Here is an 18,692-nt window from a genome sequence, read left to right as displayed (position 1 = left end):
CAATTATCCATTCGGTCAGGTCTGATAGTATAGAGGACACGTCTTAAACATGGAATGCAGAGGTAGATCAGATATAAATGTATGGAAGATATCCCAGTCGGCCATAGAGTATCGATATACAGTACGGTGGAGAGGTACGTCTGAAGACTAATTACATTTCATTTTTATCTTAACTGATACAACTGAGTGGTCGGAGGATCCCAGAGGAGATAGAACATAGCTCAGGGGAAGTTGTGAGAAAAAGGTCTAGAAGGCTTGCATACTGACCGGTAGTATCGGGCACACCGATGGGCTCGTGAACAATCTGAGTGAGGTCATAGGCAATGGCAAAATTGTGATAGAACCTCCCCTTATCATCTGTCTTATTTGAGTCGGTCAGCCATTCCACATTATGGATATTGAAGTCACCGCAAATGTGAATGTGAGCAGACAGTATGTGGTCAATTTTCTCAGATATGCTCTTAAAGATAGTAACTCCGCTGTTGTGGGGGCGATAGATGGCAAATATAAATGCGATGGTGTAAGCAAGGGCAACTCAGAAGCACATATGAGGTAAATTAGGGTCTTCTCTGGAGATATCTCTACCACACGGAAAGCTATCTTTAATGTAGGCACATATTCCATGCCCATGGCGATCTTGGGGTGGGTGGTTGCCTGGTTTTATCGTGGTATTTGTTTGGGTTGTCATTTAATTATGTTTTTATTTAATCTTAGGTTAGGAGAAGAGTGTTGAGCAAAGTGGGCCTGTTTTGACACCAAGTATACTCACAGTGATCTATTAGCTGAGTCCAGTCTAGAATGTGTGGTCTCATGAAAGCCAACTAGATATAGCAGTAGGGTCCCTTTCCATGCGCGACATGGCACTACAACTATCCTGATATTATACATCTGATGATAGAGCAGCCAGTCTAAGCATTACCAAAGAGTTAGGGCTCCTGTACTGTCAGTCGGAAACAGCAGCAAGGCAAACTGTCAATCAGTTACCCTCAACCTCTCAGACAAGACCGGCTCAAACAGAGAGAAATTTAAAATAGGGAATAGAGGAACGGAGTTCAATGTCTTAGTCAGGAAATAAGGCCAAGCACAGGGTGACTGATGAGTCCCTGGTAATGTATCTCTGGCTAATAGGCAAAGAAGAAGTGTGAAAGCCAGCGATAGGAAGAGCCTATCTACTCCTTAATCAAGTTACGTTTGCAAGCCGGGAATTTGTTTGAGTCACCAGCTCCAGGAAGATTGTCAACCATGATTGAGGAGGCCTCCCTCTCAGTTTTGTTATCAGTTTTCTTTCTCTTGGATGATCTGACAAGATCTACGGGTCCATCACACCGAGAGGGTTAACCGTGCGCCTGGTTTCTACGCCAGGTTTTGCGTCCCCGCATGGATGAAAATATTGAGTATCTCACTTTAAAGTTTTTCTCGATTCTTCATAAATAATTATTTGAATATGTAAGAGAATATAAAGCAAAGAAAACAAAAAAATGGTGGGACTAAATCTTCATAAAGAGGTTCCACACAACACAGATATATGCATTTAACTTGGTGTACTTCGAATGACCCATGTTGGTGTAGCTAAAAGACCAGTGTCTCCATGTGGAATGAATTAGGGTGCAAGGATTAGTGTTTATTTTAGAGCAGTAAGAGGAAGGGAGGGAGGATCTTAAATGCGTGCTTTGATTTAAATACTTCCTTCTTTTATTCAATTGAAACGGTATAATTTTCGATTTCTGTATTAATAATTCAAAACATACAAACTCATTTACCAAAGGTGATGAATGCTAGAAAAGAGATGCATATTTCCAATTTTTCTATTGTGTCTATACATATGTTGCTAACTATTACTAATATATTACATATATTGCTAACTATTACTAATATATTACATATATTGCTAACTATTACTAATATATTACATATATTGCTAACTATTACTAATATATTACAAACAAATGACATGCGAGAAAAATCTGGGAAAATAGAGTTTCAAACGGGTAGACACCACGGAATATAGAAATGGAATAAAATAATACGATAAAATGAATTTATTTTTTAATAATATCTATTTTAAAGTTAGATTAAGGGATGGTTAAAATTTTAAATAAATTTAAAGCTTTTTTTTAAATGCAAGTCCATCTTACAAAATTTCATTATCATATTTTATTGTATAACATGGGGAGTAGACTCGCTAGTTAAAATGAATTCAGATAAGAATGGGAGTTTGGAAATGTGGTTTAAAATACACTATACATTTAAAAACACAAACTAAGTTTATAGATTAAGTTAAAATAACAAAGGGAAAAAAAAATTTACAATGAAATTTTATTATGCTTTCAGTTCAAAAGGGAGTACAATATTTCGGGATAGGGAAACCTCTTTAAGCCATGGCATTTCGAAGCCAAACCCTTCTCTTTAGAAGAGGGGAGTAAAGACACATATTCTACAGAGAAGAAATTAAAAAAAAAATAATATTGCCTTTATGGAAAGAGGATCAAAGGAAAAACATGAAGCTGTACTGAGATTAAAGCCGATTCCAGGACTGCCAGCAATCACTGTAAAAGAGTAATAAAGAATGCGAGCGAGTTGTATGCTCGGTCTGTTAAATCCAAAGTACCTAAGCAGCGGCTTGGTTACCACCAGTTTTGGCAAATAGCAAACAGAATCCTAAACAGAATCATGTGCTCTATCCCAACCATCATCAGTGGACCTGAGATAATCTCGTCGGCATCAGACAAAGCCAAACTCTTTGCCAAGAACTTTACAACTAATTCTACACTATGCGACTAAGGCCATCAACCCCTCGTATTTCCACCTTTATCAGAAAACCCACTATGCGACATACAAATATCTGTGCGTGATGTTGCCAAGCTAATCAAAAACCTTGATTCCAGTAAAGCAACTGACCCTGATGGCATTTCAATTATAGTGCTGAAAAAGCTTCAACCAGAACTAGTTCCCATACTTACAAAGCTATCTTGTTGTTGTCTTAAAGAGCATTGCTTCCCAACACCCTGGAAAATCTCATCAGTATGCCATGTATTTATAAATTCAGGTGAGCGGTCATCTTCCTCTCAGAACAAACCAATAAATCTCCTGTGCGTCATAAATTGCTGGAATCCGTGTTAAATGGAGAAGTAGTTAACCATCTAAGCAAAAATAACCTACTTAATGACATGCAATATGATTTCCATTCTGCTCGATCTACCGCAGATGTGGTAATGGTTATATCTCATAGGATTAGCGAATCTCTCAATGGAGGCTTCCTTTCTAGGGCAATTGCTCTTGACATATCAAAGACCTTTGCTGGGGTATTGCATAAAGGCCTACTTAACAAGGTCTCCAGCTACTGTATAGCTGGAAATGTTTTTTCAGTTATTAAATCATTTCTCTCTGATAGGTTCATAAGAGTAGTGGTTGATGGGCAGAAATCAGAAGCTCACAGTATTAATGCCGGAGTCCCTCAGGAGCCCAACTCTCTTACTGATCTACATCAATGATCTTCCAAATCACATCCTAAGATCATTCAAAGACATTTCTGCTGATGACATTACCATCTATGTCAACACATCAAAGGCCATAAATGACCAAGTTCTCTCTGATTCTCTCTCCTCTGACTTGGAGTATGTAGTGCAATGGGGAAAGAAGTGGCTGGTTTATTTTAATGCATCTAAAACCAAGCTTCTATCTTTATATAATCAACGCTCTGATCTCCTATCTGGCATCAATTGAAATGAATGGCTCTCGTCTTCGGGAGGCTCCATGTTTTGATAAGCTGGAAAAATGGTGGGATCCTTCTAGCGCTCTAGTAGATATCTCGCTGCTGATGCAATTCTCTACCTAAGTAAAAGTCAGGTACATCCACAGATGAAGTACTGCTGCCACATCTGGGCAGGAGCTGCTAGAAAACTGTTATCATACTTCGACAAAGTTCAAAATAGACTTTGTAACCTGGTGGGGGTGCTCTTTTACCTTCCCTGCAACCTCTTCCCACAGAAGAGACATTACGAGCCTGTCTTTACTCTGTCACTATTTTCATGGCAGATGCCTGTCTGAGCTCCAATCTATCATCACCTCCCACCAAACTTCCATGAAAAACACTCGTCTATCTGAAACCACTATCAATAATTTCCCCCACTCTTTTTCTGTGCCTAATCATAAATGTAGATTACATGAGCAAAGCTTCTTTCTTAGAACTGCACGCCTGTGGAACTCTCTTCTATTTCCCTGCTTTCCAGGTGACTACAATTTGATCATATTCAAGTCCACATAAACAAATTCCTGATGAGCCACTCCCTTAAGTAATCCAATTTACCAAATTTCCACTACTAACGATTACTATGATATTGTCCCATTGACTTCTGTACACTCATTAACCATTATCCTCAAGTGACCTTTGGACCTTGTCAAGTGGTGACTCCTTTGTAAAAAAAAAAAAAAAAAGGAAGAAGCTATAAAGGGCTATAGTGCCATGGGTTGCTTCTTATATCTGTTATTTTTTGGGTGGGAGAGATAAGATTGTAATTCCGGATTGATCCCGAACTAATCCAATTGCCAAATTCTATTTGATCCAGTAACTGGATAACTTTCAGATTACAATACGATTGTTATCCAATGTAATCTACAGTGATCCCACTCAAAGACAGAACTTTCATTGATCTTGTGTGACATGACAACCAAAACGAAAACAGCCATCTAGACAGGATTTGCAGTGATCTGACAGACTGAAATATCTTGAAGTGGAAGCATTACAGTACAGTACAAAATATGAGATATCTCCAAAAATAAAAGCAAAACCATACAAAAACTGCTAAATTATGCAAACCACTGCTTAGGAAGCAATTAAGTTATTGCTTATTCACCAAACCTATTTTCCTGCTCTTATTTACTTATACGGCTTCCCTCTTTTTGGAAATCATAATTTATCATTCTATGACCAAGTGTAATTATTAAATAAGGCCTATACTGGCCACATGTATATTGTTACTGATGTATGTTGCTAAAATAACTCGCACAAATGTTATTTCTAAATGTCTGCTTTAAAGGAATAATGCTTTGCCTCCAAGACGCCTTCCTGTCTGTTTTGCATGATAAACATTAAAAATCCTTATACTTTTAAATCCTCCCCAAATTCCTGTATATCTATATTGTATATTAATGCTGTATTCTTGTAGGTTATATCATCTCTCCTGTTTCAACTGGACAAAAAAAACAATTGCTCTTCTCCCCTAGCTGATATAAAATCACATACATTGCACGTACTTTGGGAGGAGGGTTTAGCTTCTGGTCTTAAACTTTAGTAGACTGACCTTTTCAAAATCGATAAATACTAAACATCTATAGATTTCTATTGCTAAGGGATGCATTAGCTTAACCTATATTTGTACTCTATAGAATATATATAAAATAGGTAACGAATAGCCACAGTTTGTGTCCAGATTATTAGTGATCTGTATTAACTAGCAATTATATATTTCTTTCATTAGATGTGATAAAGTACTGGTGATTATCTTTACTTGAAAACTAACACCTAAAGCACATTTCGAAATGCACCCTAACCCTTATACTATAATTTTCCAATTAGTCACTAATCCACAAACCACATTTGATATTTTCTTAACCTAGTAGATATTCACCTTTAATCTACACCCCACACTCATACATACCTCCTTTAAAAGCGTAAGCAATCTTAATCCTATTCTGAGGAGTGTAACTTCAAAGCAGATACTAATTCTTTAATACTAACTCTATCAATCCTAACTATCCATGCAACCAGGTGCAGGGAAAACCCTCTCAGTGCTGATGGACCAGTAGATCTGGTTATCTCATCTATCTAGGATAAGGAAAACTCCGATTTGTAAACCTGTGCCACTGACCTCATACGTCTTGGCACCAAACAGGGGAGGGAGGCCTCCTCATTCCTGGATGACAACCTCCCTAGAGCTGGTGACTTGATCAAATCACCGGTTTGCAAACCTAAACTGCTTAAGGAATAGTAAGGCTCTGCCTATCTATACTCCATATTCCTTCTTTGCCTATTAGTCAGGAGCAGAGGTGCAGCCACAAGAACTCATTAGAGATGCCCAGTGCTTAGGCTTGTTTCCTGACTAGAGCAATGAATGCCGTCCCCTACATTTGCCTTATTCCCTTCTCCTATAACTGGGCATCTTGAGGGTGCTTATTTACCATATATGCTAACATGATGGGACTGGGCCACTTCTGTCGGACAGGTTTGAGAGTACCGGTTGCTGTTTCCAACTGACAGTACAGAAGCTCTTTGATAGCACTTAGAGCGGCTGTTCTATCATCAGTTGTGTAATATCAGGATATTTGTAGCGCCATGTCACGCATGGAAAGGCACCCTGCACTCATCCCTGGTGGGCATTCCAGAGGCCACCTTCCTGTGAATGAGGAGCCGGCTGATGGTCTACTCATGTTGCATGATGGTGGCAATGCACATGCGTTTTGCCAAGCACCTCAATCTAGATCTGAAACTACTAAATAGAATGAAATGATAGCTCAATCCAAAAAATGTTCAAACCACACTCACGCCTCCTCTTGAGGCTTGCATTTACACATATCTGAGGATTTAGAACTAACTTAGAGGATGTAGAATCATTTCTCCTAGCAAACTCCCCAGATATCTTAGCACTAAGTGAAACTAACTTGCACTCCTCCATCCCCTCTAACATCTTTAACATGTCTGGTTATCTTTCACTTTGTTGTAAGGACTTTAACAGGAACGGACTTGGAGTCTATATTTGTAACGCCCTCCACATGTCTAGGGAATCTAAACTAGAATCAGGTGACCAGGCCTTCATGTGCTTTAAACTAAATTTACAACATAGCGTTAGTTATCTGTATTTTCTTTATTGCTCTCCATCAACCCAGGACTGAACTATAATCAATCATGTCTCTGACAGCATAGATGTAGCACTCTCCCTTGACACTAGCACCCAAATACATGTATTTAGTGAAATTGGCTTGGCTTCTCTAACACAGCTAGTAGCATCATTCATAACTTTGCTATATCCCATTCCTTGACACAGACAGTAACATTCCCGACCCATCTCCCAGATCTCCAGGACCAGCAAGCCTCACTTGTAGATCTATTTCTAAGATCCTGAGCATTGTGTAACAAATGCTGATTGCCCAGTTAGGAATGCTGATCATGCTGTGATAATGATAGATGTTTGCTCAAAACGACAAGGTACGACTGACTGGGATTCCATTAGAGATCACATCAGAGATTCCCCATGGGCAAATATCCTCTTCCTGCAGAACAGTGCGTAAATGAGACTACTGAATGGTTCAAAGCAGCAATTGGAGCACATGTTCCTACACGGAAGTTCTATAGCAAACCACACCCTCCCTAATGGTTTACCTCTACTTGCTCAGCTGCCATTGCTCAGAGGCAACATGCATACCATAGATTTATCCGGCATAAGTCCTGTACAAACAGACAAACGTTTATAGAAGCTACAAGTAATTGTAAGAAAGAAGTAGCAACAGCTAAGAGTGAATATACTGAAACCACCAGGTAATGCATTAAAGCGCAGAAATTAGGAACTCATGATTTCTGGAAAATCTACAATAGTGTAGTAAATAATGGGCAATCAATAATTCCCCCACTCTCCAACAATCATGAGGTTGTTTGTACAGCAACTGAGAAAACTAACATGTTTGCCTATTATTTTCCCTCAAACTCTACCTTAGACCCAGCAAACCATTCCCTCCCTGATTTTCCTCTGTGGACAGAAACCACACTAGATGATCTGAAAATCACCCCTTCTCAAGTACATGATACCATAAAAAACCTAGACAACTCAAAAGCATGTGGACCTGATCTCATCCCGGCTGTGCTATTTAAAAATGCTCTGCTGAGGTTGCTCCAGTTCTCTTACCGAATCTTGCTTTCCTGACAGCTGGAATACTGCTTCTATGGTACCAGTTTACAAAATCTCTGGTGAACGAACTGACCCATTAAACTATTGCCCAATTAATCTCCTCCTGCTTTTCGCCAAAATATCTGAGTCTTTAATTAATCAAGCTCTAGTTAACCACCTTACAGCTGCTAAACTTCTGTATGACCATCAATATGGATTTAGTCAAGCCCGTTCTACTGCAGATATTCTAACTGTAATCTTTGAATGTATATATCAAGCACTGAATAAGGCAGGGGAGGGGAGGGCAGTAGCCCTATATATATCTAAGGCTTTTGACAGCGTATGGCACGATGGTCTTCTCATGAAAATAAAATCTATGGTATTACTGGACGAATGCTTAACATAAATCCTTCTTAAATGAGAGAAGAATCCAGGTTGTCCTCGATGGGCGTACGTCCAAACAATATTATATAAATGCAGGTGTACCTCAGGGATCGATCCTTAACGGATAAAATCGTCTCTGACATGGGTATATTTGCCAATGACACCACACTTTATAGCAGGCACATGGGGAAAACTAATGAGCACATATCTAAGGAAGACCTTCACTATGTAGTGGAATGGGGCCAGAAATGAATGGTAACGTTCAAAGCTGCCAAGATAAAGCTCGTTTCCGTTAATAATTACATGAAACCTTACCAACCACCAATAGCTTTGGCTAAAGATACATTACCTGAAAGTTGTTCGTTCAAACTCCTTGGCTTAATGTTCACACGGAACCTGAGTTGCAATAAATACATTGAGATCATTGCCAAAGCTGCTGCGGAGAAGATGGCTTCTCTCTACCGTGCTAGAAAGTTACTTACGCCTGAAAGTATCCTGTACCTCTACAAAGCCACCATTCGCCCATGTATCGAGTACTGCTGTCACATTTCGGCTGGTGCATCTGCTACTAGTCTCTCGCTTCTGGACAGTGTTCAAAAGAGAGTTGCCAACCTGATAGGTCCTGAACTGTTATCTAAGCTTCAGCCCCTGTCCCATCGACGAAATGTTGCATCCCTCTGCTTGTTTTACAAGTATTTTAATGGTGGATGCTCTGACGAACTACAAGCTCTTGTACCTCCTCGATGAAAATATCCCCGACAAACCCGACAAGTAGTGAAGTGCCACCCCTACACGGTAGAGATCCCCAGATGTAAGAAAGCCTTCTACTCTAATAGCTTCTTCCCCAGAACTGCTAGACTTTGGAATTCTCTTCCGGTTTCCTGCTTCCCGAACTTAGATCCCTGATAACAGCCCCCTACATCAAAGTGGCAATGTGCCTTGTTTGTTTAGAAAATGTAATTAAAAAAATAGTAAAACCAAACAGGAAAACCATGTAAAAAAAAAAAAATAAATTCATTGGGCTTAAGGAGTCGGAGTCGGATAAAAAATTCCGACTCCTTGTACTTTTAGAAATCCGACTCCGTAACCCTGATCATGACAGAACCTCCCCTCATCATCGGTCTTGTTTGAGTGGGTCAACCATTCCACGTTGTGAACATTGAAGTCTCCATATACGTAAATGTTAGCTGAAGGATAAGCAGATAGGACTTGGTCAATTTTCTCAGATATGCTTTTAAAGATAGTAACTCCGCTGTTGTGGGGGCGATAGAGAGTAAATATAAATGCAGTAGTGTGAGCACATATAGGATAAGTTAGGATCTTCTCTGGAGATGTCCCTATCACATGGAAAGCCATCTTTAATATAGGCACATATTCCATGCCCATGGCGATCTTGGGGGTCAAATTTAGAAGTTAAGTTAGAGTACCCTTTAATTACGAACTGATCTAGGGAAATAGCCTGTCCAATGCCAGTTTCGCTTAAAAATAAAAGGTCAGATTTAGCCTCCTGTAATTGGGTTTCAACCTCTGGAAGGTTAGAACGTAGACCCCTGATATTGGAGAAGGAGACATGGTAGTGGGGTTCTGCGTTGGAAATTGGAGATCCGGGTTTAATCGTATATTTTTTCTTGAAACTTGTCATGATGGAATTTTGAGATTTGTGGACTAGGTCGTCAGACTTGCTTAGAGCAGGACAGAGAACGGAAACTAAGAGAAAAAGAAACAGAAATTTTTTTTTTTTTTTTTTTTTTTTTAATTTTTGTAGAACATAAGGTAAAGCCGTAACAATTACCCACTAATATGGCATCGAGAGGCCCCACCAGAAGCTACTGCATGGTATAGAATCTATTCACCAAATGGCAATACAGCAGCCCCAGTACTTTGCACCTGCTGATAGGACAGCCTCCTTAGTGGTTAATCCAAGGTCCGGGTCCCTGACTATCAGGCGGATAACGTCAGCCGAGATAAAACGTTTACCTCCAGCACCCTTACTAGTGACATGGCTACAAGGATAGACATAGAAACAGAAAATTTCCACCACCTCTGCCAACTGTTCGCACAAAATACTGCCAACCTAGAATACAGCTTTTTCTTCTCCCTTTGTCAGAAAAATCACTCATTAAAAATGAGGACTGAGGGACAAATAAAGAGAAGCGAGAGTAACGGGAGCTGCCGATAACGCATCCACAATACGTTTTCTACTCTCCATTTAAAAAAAAAAAAAAATTAAGTATTGTACTTAATAAAAGTCCAACTGGCGTGTTTAAGGGAAAGTATGGTGATAGATTCCCCTCTCACAAACTAAAAATGAATACAATTTCCTAATCTATTTTTGCAATCATCTTGGGAGATCTAATAAACAACATTTATGGACTAGAAAACGCTAGCATTAAATAAAACAATCAGAAAATAAATATATAAATTAAATACTGAAATAAAATGTAGTTATATTTGAATCTAAAGATAAAAAGATAAATATAGAAGTCACTTATCTCGAAAAAAAACTTCCGTCTCCAGATTGCAAACTGTTGAAAAGAGTTTTAGCTTTAAAAACATCAGCGTTCCCAAGATTTTTTTTTTTTTTTTATTAACCGTTAAAAGAAAAGCATGCTCATATTCTGGACTTTAGCTAATGACGTTTTAAGAAACTTGCGATATAAAAGAAAGGCGAGGGGGGGGGGTTCTTCCGAAAGTCATCTGGTGACGTTATAAGTAATTGCGAGATAAAATGAAAGCAGAATTGAGGGGTGGGGTCTGAAAAGAAAATATAATGGTTAAGTCTAGTCAATCTTTAAGATTGACTTGGTAGATAAATAAACATTTATAGACGAGAAAACGCTAGCATTAAATAAAACAATCAGAAAATAAATATATAAATTAAATACTGAAATAAAATGTAGTTAATTAATATTTGAATCTAAAGATAAAAAGATTAATATAGAAGTCACTTATCTCGAAAAAAGACTTCCGTCTCCAGATTGCAAACTGTTGAAAATGGATGGAGCTTTTATAATTTTTCTGTTTGTATTTGGTTTATTATATAAGTTTATTGAAATTGAGATGTGTTAGTATTTGTTTCAATATTATTTGGTATTGTGTAATATTTTTATTAGTTTTGTGGTTCAGTTTTTATTAGATGTTGTAGATTTCATTGTATATATCAACCTTATGTAATTATTAGATTAGAATTATTTTTTACACGACTTTTCCTTTTCCAGTCATTATTGTATAGTTTGCATATTGTCATTTAGTTTAAGTATATGTAGTTCACTTGATTTTTATTGTTTATTGGTTTTATGATGATTGATTTTTTTTTCTATGTTTATTTGATAGTTTAGTACATATCTCGCTGTTCATTAAGCTTTTAGTTGATAAAAGATGTATTTTTAATAAGCGTTTATGTAATATTAAAAATGCCATATGTACATGCTCATTATTTTCTGTACTTTTTAAAAGTTTCTTATAACAGTTTGTATAGTTATTTCAACCATCTCATTTGACTATAGGGATGGTGATGTCCCATGGTTTTGAAAATATTTTGAAATTATATGATTTTAATTCTGTCAGCATACGATTATTTGATAAATTCTAAATTTGGCTTTGGTATCATGTTTTGCAGAAATTTGTGTTCATATTAAGTTTTTTGATGTTTTGTTTCATTATACTTAAATATAATATATTTTCTTTTTTCAGATTCTCACTCCTACCAGTTGGATTAAAAAAAAAAAGCTGCTGCTGATTTGAATATTAGAGAAATTGTTTAAGTTTAGAATTATTTAATTTCCCCCCTCCCCTTTTTCTTTTTATTAATCTTTTTTGAGCTCTCATCATGGTCAATGTAATAAAAGGTGTTTTAGTGGAATGTGATCCAGCCATGAAACAATTTCTTCTGCAATTGGATGACAAAAATACTTTGGGGAAGAAATTTGTCATCAATGATCTTGATGATACCCACATGTTCATATCCGCTGATATTGTCGAGACTCTGAAAACACAAATCAATGACCTCATGAATCGGCTAACCTATCCCCTTACTGAGTGATGGAGTCTCCTTAAGCAAACTAATTCCCCCTTCTTTTTCCTCTTTTATTTCTTTCATTCTCTTTCTAAAATTTATCATCTGTAGTTTTGTTGTCTTTTCATTATCAAAAAACAATTGATAAAACCAGTTTAAATTATTAATAATTCAGTTATTACTTTATCGTTATAGGACACAATAAAATATAAAAAAAAAAGTTTAAAAACAATGAAATTAGTTTTTCTTTTTCTGTATAAAATTAAACCCCAAACATTTTGCTGACGTAAAATCCTTGTTTTAGCATTTTACCATTTTACATCTAAGTAAAATCTTTGCTTGCATTTTACATTTTATTTTTTTTTTATTTTGGTTTAGATATTAGAGGTTTTAAGAATAAATTAATTCTACCTCACTTCTATGACATTTTTAATATTGATCTTCCTAAAAGGTAAAAGTAATATATTGTTAAGGAGTGAGGAAAACAAAAAAAAAAAAAAAAAGCCAAAACGGGCATTTTGTTCTAGAAAATGAACCGTTATGAAATCTATTATTTGCTTGTTGATCTTGGAATCCAAGTGTTCATTTTTATTTCAATCATGAGAGTCTTGGATAGAATGGAACAACAGAAATCATTCCGATTTGTCTAAGAGAACAAAACTAACTATTTGAACATAAAAAGGAAACGGAAGAAAAAAATAAAGCAAAGCCAATGACGCAGTTAGATAGCAAACCGTCGGTGTCATGCCAATGGAACCCGACCAAACGTCACTTACATCCGGGTGATAGTTTATTTGAGGATGGTGACATTTACTGCAATCTTTTATCGAAACAAATTCCACTTGAAAATCAGGATGAATTTGTCAGCCAGTAAGTACTTTTTCTTCCTCCTCTTTAAAACAACAAACATCCATTTTACATATGAGTATCTGCAGAAATTTACCTAAAAATAAATTAAATTGTATTATTTGGACTCTTTGTACTGCTGTTCTTATCTTGATTGTTGTTTTCACGTTTTGACCAATGTAAGATTTCAACTTATCAAATTTGGGGGAACCTTTGTGTCAAATTCAGGGAATTGCACGGAATTTCAGACCAAAACCTTTATTTAATTCATGGGGGTAGCATACTCGTTCCGTAAGCCATGACTGAGTAGAAGTCCTAAGTAATTCGCAATGGTATTTTGAGTGTCACCTTGCACTAAGGATTGGACCTTCAACCTCCAGAAGAGTGTAACCCTTGAATTTTATCTAGTACTTTATCCACTATGCCATGGATCCTTGCAGAAAGAAAAATTTCCAAGTTTGACAAAATATACCTGAAGAAAAAGAAGGTCGAAGATTATATCAGCAGAAACATGAAAATAACATTCAAGATGAAAACAATAGTTTGAAGAATCCAAATAATCAATCCTCATCTAAAAAATTCAGAAACTTAAGAAATCAATTGTTTTTTAATTTAATTTTAATCGTTTATTTTGCTATTGCCTTTGTAACCTATTTTCAAGAACATTTTTTTCACGTTTTGGAATTGCTGCAGCAGAGAACTGCCTGCTTCAATTGTTGGCTGCAAAGAGATTGCATCTTTCAAAACCATCATCTGCTTTCCGAAATTCACTAAAACTATACAGGATGTACCTTCTTAATGTTTGTATGCACTTTTGTTGTGTTATAGTGCACTTGAGCACTGTGCACACTGATTTAATTATTTAATTAATTTATGTTTACAAGATCAGTTAATCTATAAGTATTTGAAGATAGTAAGCATTTGAAGCACAAAATTTAACAAATGAATTTGGCATTAAATAAACAAGCTACAGACATGCAAGTTTCAATGTACATAGCAAAATTTAATCCTTGTGTTTATGGATTTGAACTTTGAAAAATAAATTTGTTATAATTTTCTTGTGTTATGCATATTATGATGGATACTATTGCGGATTATGGGATGGGCTCGTGTGTTAACTAATTTTTAACTACAATAACTTATTGAAAATTAAAATAATTTGTTCCTATTTAGAAAAAAGATTAAATTTTTCTTTTTTTTTCTTTAAACCAGAATCCCTGAGTTCACATGTGGATTGGCTGGTTGCAAAAAGCTGTTCAACAATTTGCTAAGGTAACTATTATTCAAACTTTGGCTTTCTTTTCTTTCAACAGATTTAAATTTTTGAACTCTGCTGAGAGGTCACCAAAAATTAATTTCTCCCTCTCCCCTGTCGATTATCTTCATCCATGTGTGTGTTTCTGCCTACATTCTGGAGTGATTGGGCCGAGTCCATCCAGAGAATTTATCATGTCTCCAACAAAAGTTGACCAGGCACAATAATCCACCACAGTAGTAGATATAAGTATTAGATAATAGAGGCAAGGACCCAAGATCAGCTTGGTATCCTATTTCAGCATCTTTTTTTTCTGACTCAGAAACAAGGATGGGCCTTGTTTGATGGTTTTGTCGATGAAATTATTTGGGTGATGATGAAAGGCATGACTGAACCGTCAAAGATGTCTTTTTGGAGGAGTCTGTAAAAAAGAGGATATTTACAGCGAGAACAAACAGTGGCATTTGAGATGAACTGATGCCTGAGAAGACAAAGGATATGACAAACAATAGTGATCAAACACATCAAATTTTTATAGGTCATTTGCTTTTGTCCATGAATAATGCTATCTGATGCTTATCTGGGCTTTTGAATATCTGAAGGAGATGTATAGTCATATAAACTAAATAAAGCCTTTTTCACATAGAATGTTTTTATATACCCTAAACAACATAGTGTTATGAACTTTATCTAATATGCAAAAAAAAAAAAAATTTTTTTTTTAAAGTATAAATATCAAATATATATTTGATATTATCTCATTAATTTATGTTGTTTTACTATTTATTTTCCACTTTTCTTGAGAGAAAGTGAATGGAGAATTAGCCTGATATCTCTCTCAATTATTTTAGTTTTGTATTATAGAATTTCTGTATCCGCCTTTTTACTCCTTTGCACAGAAACATGTGATTAGTAATGATAATACAAATAATATGAAGTCTGTTGTAATCTCAACTTTGGGTGGATGTGCCTACATTTTTAAACTTCATTTTCTATCAACTATTATCATTGATTTGTTATGCTTTTTGGGGCAGCTTTTGAAAACGCATTGCAATAATTTTTAAGTCCTTGTACAGAAAATCTACAAAATCAATATACAGATCAAATGTTAAATATTTCATCAGAAAGTTCTGAAAAAATTTTTGTTTCTTTTTCTCTGTTGCCCATCTTTCAGCTATGAATGCCACTACAACAGTCTCCATCGAAACTTATGCGCCACTTGTCGTCGGGTATTTCCATCATCCTATCTCTTGAGTCTCCACATTCAAGAGTGGCATGATGCCATGTTTGAAGTCTTATGTGATAAAACTCCCATGGTAAGTTAACGTGTTCTTCCCATCAGCAGTTTGGGTTTTTCTTTACAATGACATCACAAATAAATGAATTTTTGGAGATGGATACTCGCTCAAGAGTCAAACTCTGTACATTTTGATAACTAGCAAATAGCTTTTGTGTTATTTGCATTATTTGGACTACTATTCTCGTCTTGATTGTTATTTTCAACATTTTGGTTCAATAATCCAAATTATCAATTCTTAAAAAAATTTCAAAATACAAGTTTTTTTAATTAACATTTAAAAATTGTTGTAACTTGGCTTTTTAGCCTATTAAAAACTCATAAAAGTTATAGCCTATTGACATAGAATCAGTGATTTATGTCAAATTAATGATGCAATATAGTTAAATTTGTGCTCATTTTTGCATTAAATATTAATCCATATTAATCTTTAACTGTGCATTGAACGAATACCATAATACTTAGTTTGCTGTACATTATAACAAATGTCCATACAATAATTTCAGCCATATTGACCCATTAGTTTTTGATAAGAATTGGAACAGACAAAGAGAAATATAATATAGACTTTATTTAATTAATTTTAACTAGCAGGACCTGTGGAAATTTCACAAGGGACTGATTCATATGTAATATATTGATGTTGGCATTCTGTATTCAGCGTAAATGGAGACGCTCTGATATTATTGTAGCTATTTTGTTAAAACTGCAAAAGTATTTATCCAAGCTAGCAGGGACGCCCAGCGTAGCCAGGTCGTAAAATACGCTTAAATATGATATTTTAATTCTTGCAGATTTTGTATATATTATTATAGAATTAATTTTTATATGTTATAAAGTTGCGATTTCAAAAATAAAAAATATATCTATATGACTTGGGTTCATCAGCTTGACTTTAGTTCCTTCAACCATAATTGAAACCGAAATGATAACTTATGAAGAATTCTTGATAAAATTATTTATAAAAAAATGAATTACTATAAGGTGCCATCAGCTAAAATCGAAAACAAAACCAAAACTTATGAGGAATTCTTGATATTATTATTTAAAAAAAAAGATTATTGGAGTGCCATTAACTAAAATCGAAACCGAAACTTATGAGGAATTCTTGGTAAAATTATTTAAAAAAAAAAATAGATTATTGGAGTGCCATTAACTAAAATCAAAACCGAAACCAAAACTTATGAGGAATTCTTGGTAAAATTATTTTAAAAAAAAAATAGATTATTGGAGTGCCATTAACTAAAATCAAAACCGAAACCAAAACTTATGAAGAATTCTTGGTAAAAATATTTTTAAAAAAAATAGATTATTGGAGTGCCATTAACTAAAATCAAAATCGAAACCTAAACTTATGAGGAATTCTTGGTAAAATTATTTTTAAAAAAAAATAGATTATTGGAGTGCCATTAACTAAAATCAAAATCGAAACCGAAACTTATGAGGAATTCTTGGTAAAATTATTTTAAAAAAAAATAGATTATTGGAGTGCCATTAACTAAAATCAAAATCGAAACCGAAACTTATGAGGAATTCTTGGTAAAATTATTTAAAAAAAAAAAATAGATTATTGGAGTGCCATTAATTAAAATCAAAATCGAAACCAAAACTTATGAGGAATTCTTGGTAAAATTATTTAAAAAAAAAAAATAGATTATTGGAGTGCCATTAACTAAAATCAAAATCGAAACCGAAACTTATGAGGAATTCTTGGTAAAATTATTTAAAAAAAAAAAATAGATTATTGGAGTGCCATTAATTAAAATCAAAATCGAAACCAAAACTTATGAGGAATTCTTGGTAAAATTATTTAAAAAAAAAAAATAGATTATTGGAGTGCCATTAACTAAAATCAAAACCGAAACCAAAACTTATGAGGAATTCTTTGTAAAATTATTAAAAAATAGATGACTTAAGTGCCATCAGCTATAACCAAAACCAAAACTTATGAAGAATTCTTGGTAAAATTTATTACTAGGAATGGAAGTACATAACAATTAAATGACCCGGATGTAAGCATGACCCAAAAAATAACACACGCTATTCAATGGTCAAACAATAACAGAAATTCAAACTTTAAAATAAGTAGATTAAAACAAAATCTAAGACAATCATAAAAAAGAAATAAGTTTTGCATTATTTTATTTATAACTAGCTGGGCTACCTGACGTTGCTCGGGACCATATAAACAATGAGAAAATTGAAGTTGATTTTGAATATAATTGTTATTCTTTGGAGAGGGGAATTTTTAATGTGTATGTATCATTTGCTATTTCAAGCAAAAGAATAGTTTACCTACCCTAGGACGGTTATTACACATATGAAATAATTGTACCTTCCCTAAGACAGGTAATTTACAGAATGTATATGAAATAATTTTACCTTTTTGGTTCAGGTAATTTACAACACATATTTAAAATATGTTTACCTACCTTCGGACGGATAATTTATATGCATATATGAAACAATTTAACATACTCTCAACAGGTATTGTACAACATATATGAAATAATTTCTCTTTCCACCAAGGCTACCATGATTTTAAGAAAATTGAAATCATTTTTAGAAGATGGATTATTAGGATTTCCAAATTAATACATAAATACATTGTGTTGGTTAATGAGTTTGCAACCCTTGCATCACCATAAATTTCAACATTGCTGAGTTTCTTTCCTTCCTTAGTAACGGCACTATTATTGTAAGAAAAACTGTCATGTTTGGAAGATGTCTTAACAGGATTTTAAAATTAATGCATAAATACATTGACAAAGTTAAGTGATTAGACAACCCTTGCTTCATTCCACATTACTCTGTTTCATTTTTTAACCACTACCGACAATCAAAAGTTTTGGGGGAAAAAGACGTCATTTTCGGGAGATTACTCAGCCGGCTTTACAAACAAATAAACAAATATGTTGAAAAGCTTTGTGATTAGGTAACCCTTGCTTCACTACAAAATTCCACATTACTGTGTTCTTTCCCTCCCTACTACTGACACCATCATTTTAAGTGAAATGA

General features: G+C 35.0%; 1 protein-coding gene across 2 annotated transcripts in view; it reads left to right on the top strand.

Annotated features, from left to right (window-relative positions):
• LOC145277876 (zinc finger protein 511-like) overlaps positions 1-18,692 on the top strand; it is a 51,582-nt gene that overhangs the window by 16,245 nt on the left and 16,645 nt on the right. For both annotated transcript variants that reach the window (XM_080129865.1, XM_080129864.1), the window contains exons 2-4: positions 11,955-13,146; positions 14,335-14,394; positions 15,552-15,693. In XM_080129865.1, coding sequence (XP_079985991.1) covers positions 12,989-13,146; positions 14,335-14,394; positions 15,552-15,693 — 360 coding nt within the window. In that variant the 5' untranslated portion in view covers positions 11,955-12,988. The remainder of the gene's footprint in view (positions 1-11,954; positions 13,147-14,334; positions 14,395-15,551; positions 15,694-18,692) is intronic.

The sequence above is a fragment of the Euprymna scolopes genome, chromosome 6 (assembly GCF_053919585.1).
Source record: "Euprymna scolopes isolate OS-2025 chromosome 6, ASM5391958v1, whole genome shotgun sequence".
NCBI classification, from domain to species: domain Eukaryota; kingdom Metazoa; phylum Mollusca; class Cephalopoda; order Sepiida; family Sepiolidae; genus Euprymna; species Euprymna scolopes.
The sequence above is the reverse complement of the archived record's forward strand: the minus strand, read 5'-3'. Positions and strand labels throughout refer to the sequence as shown.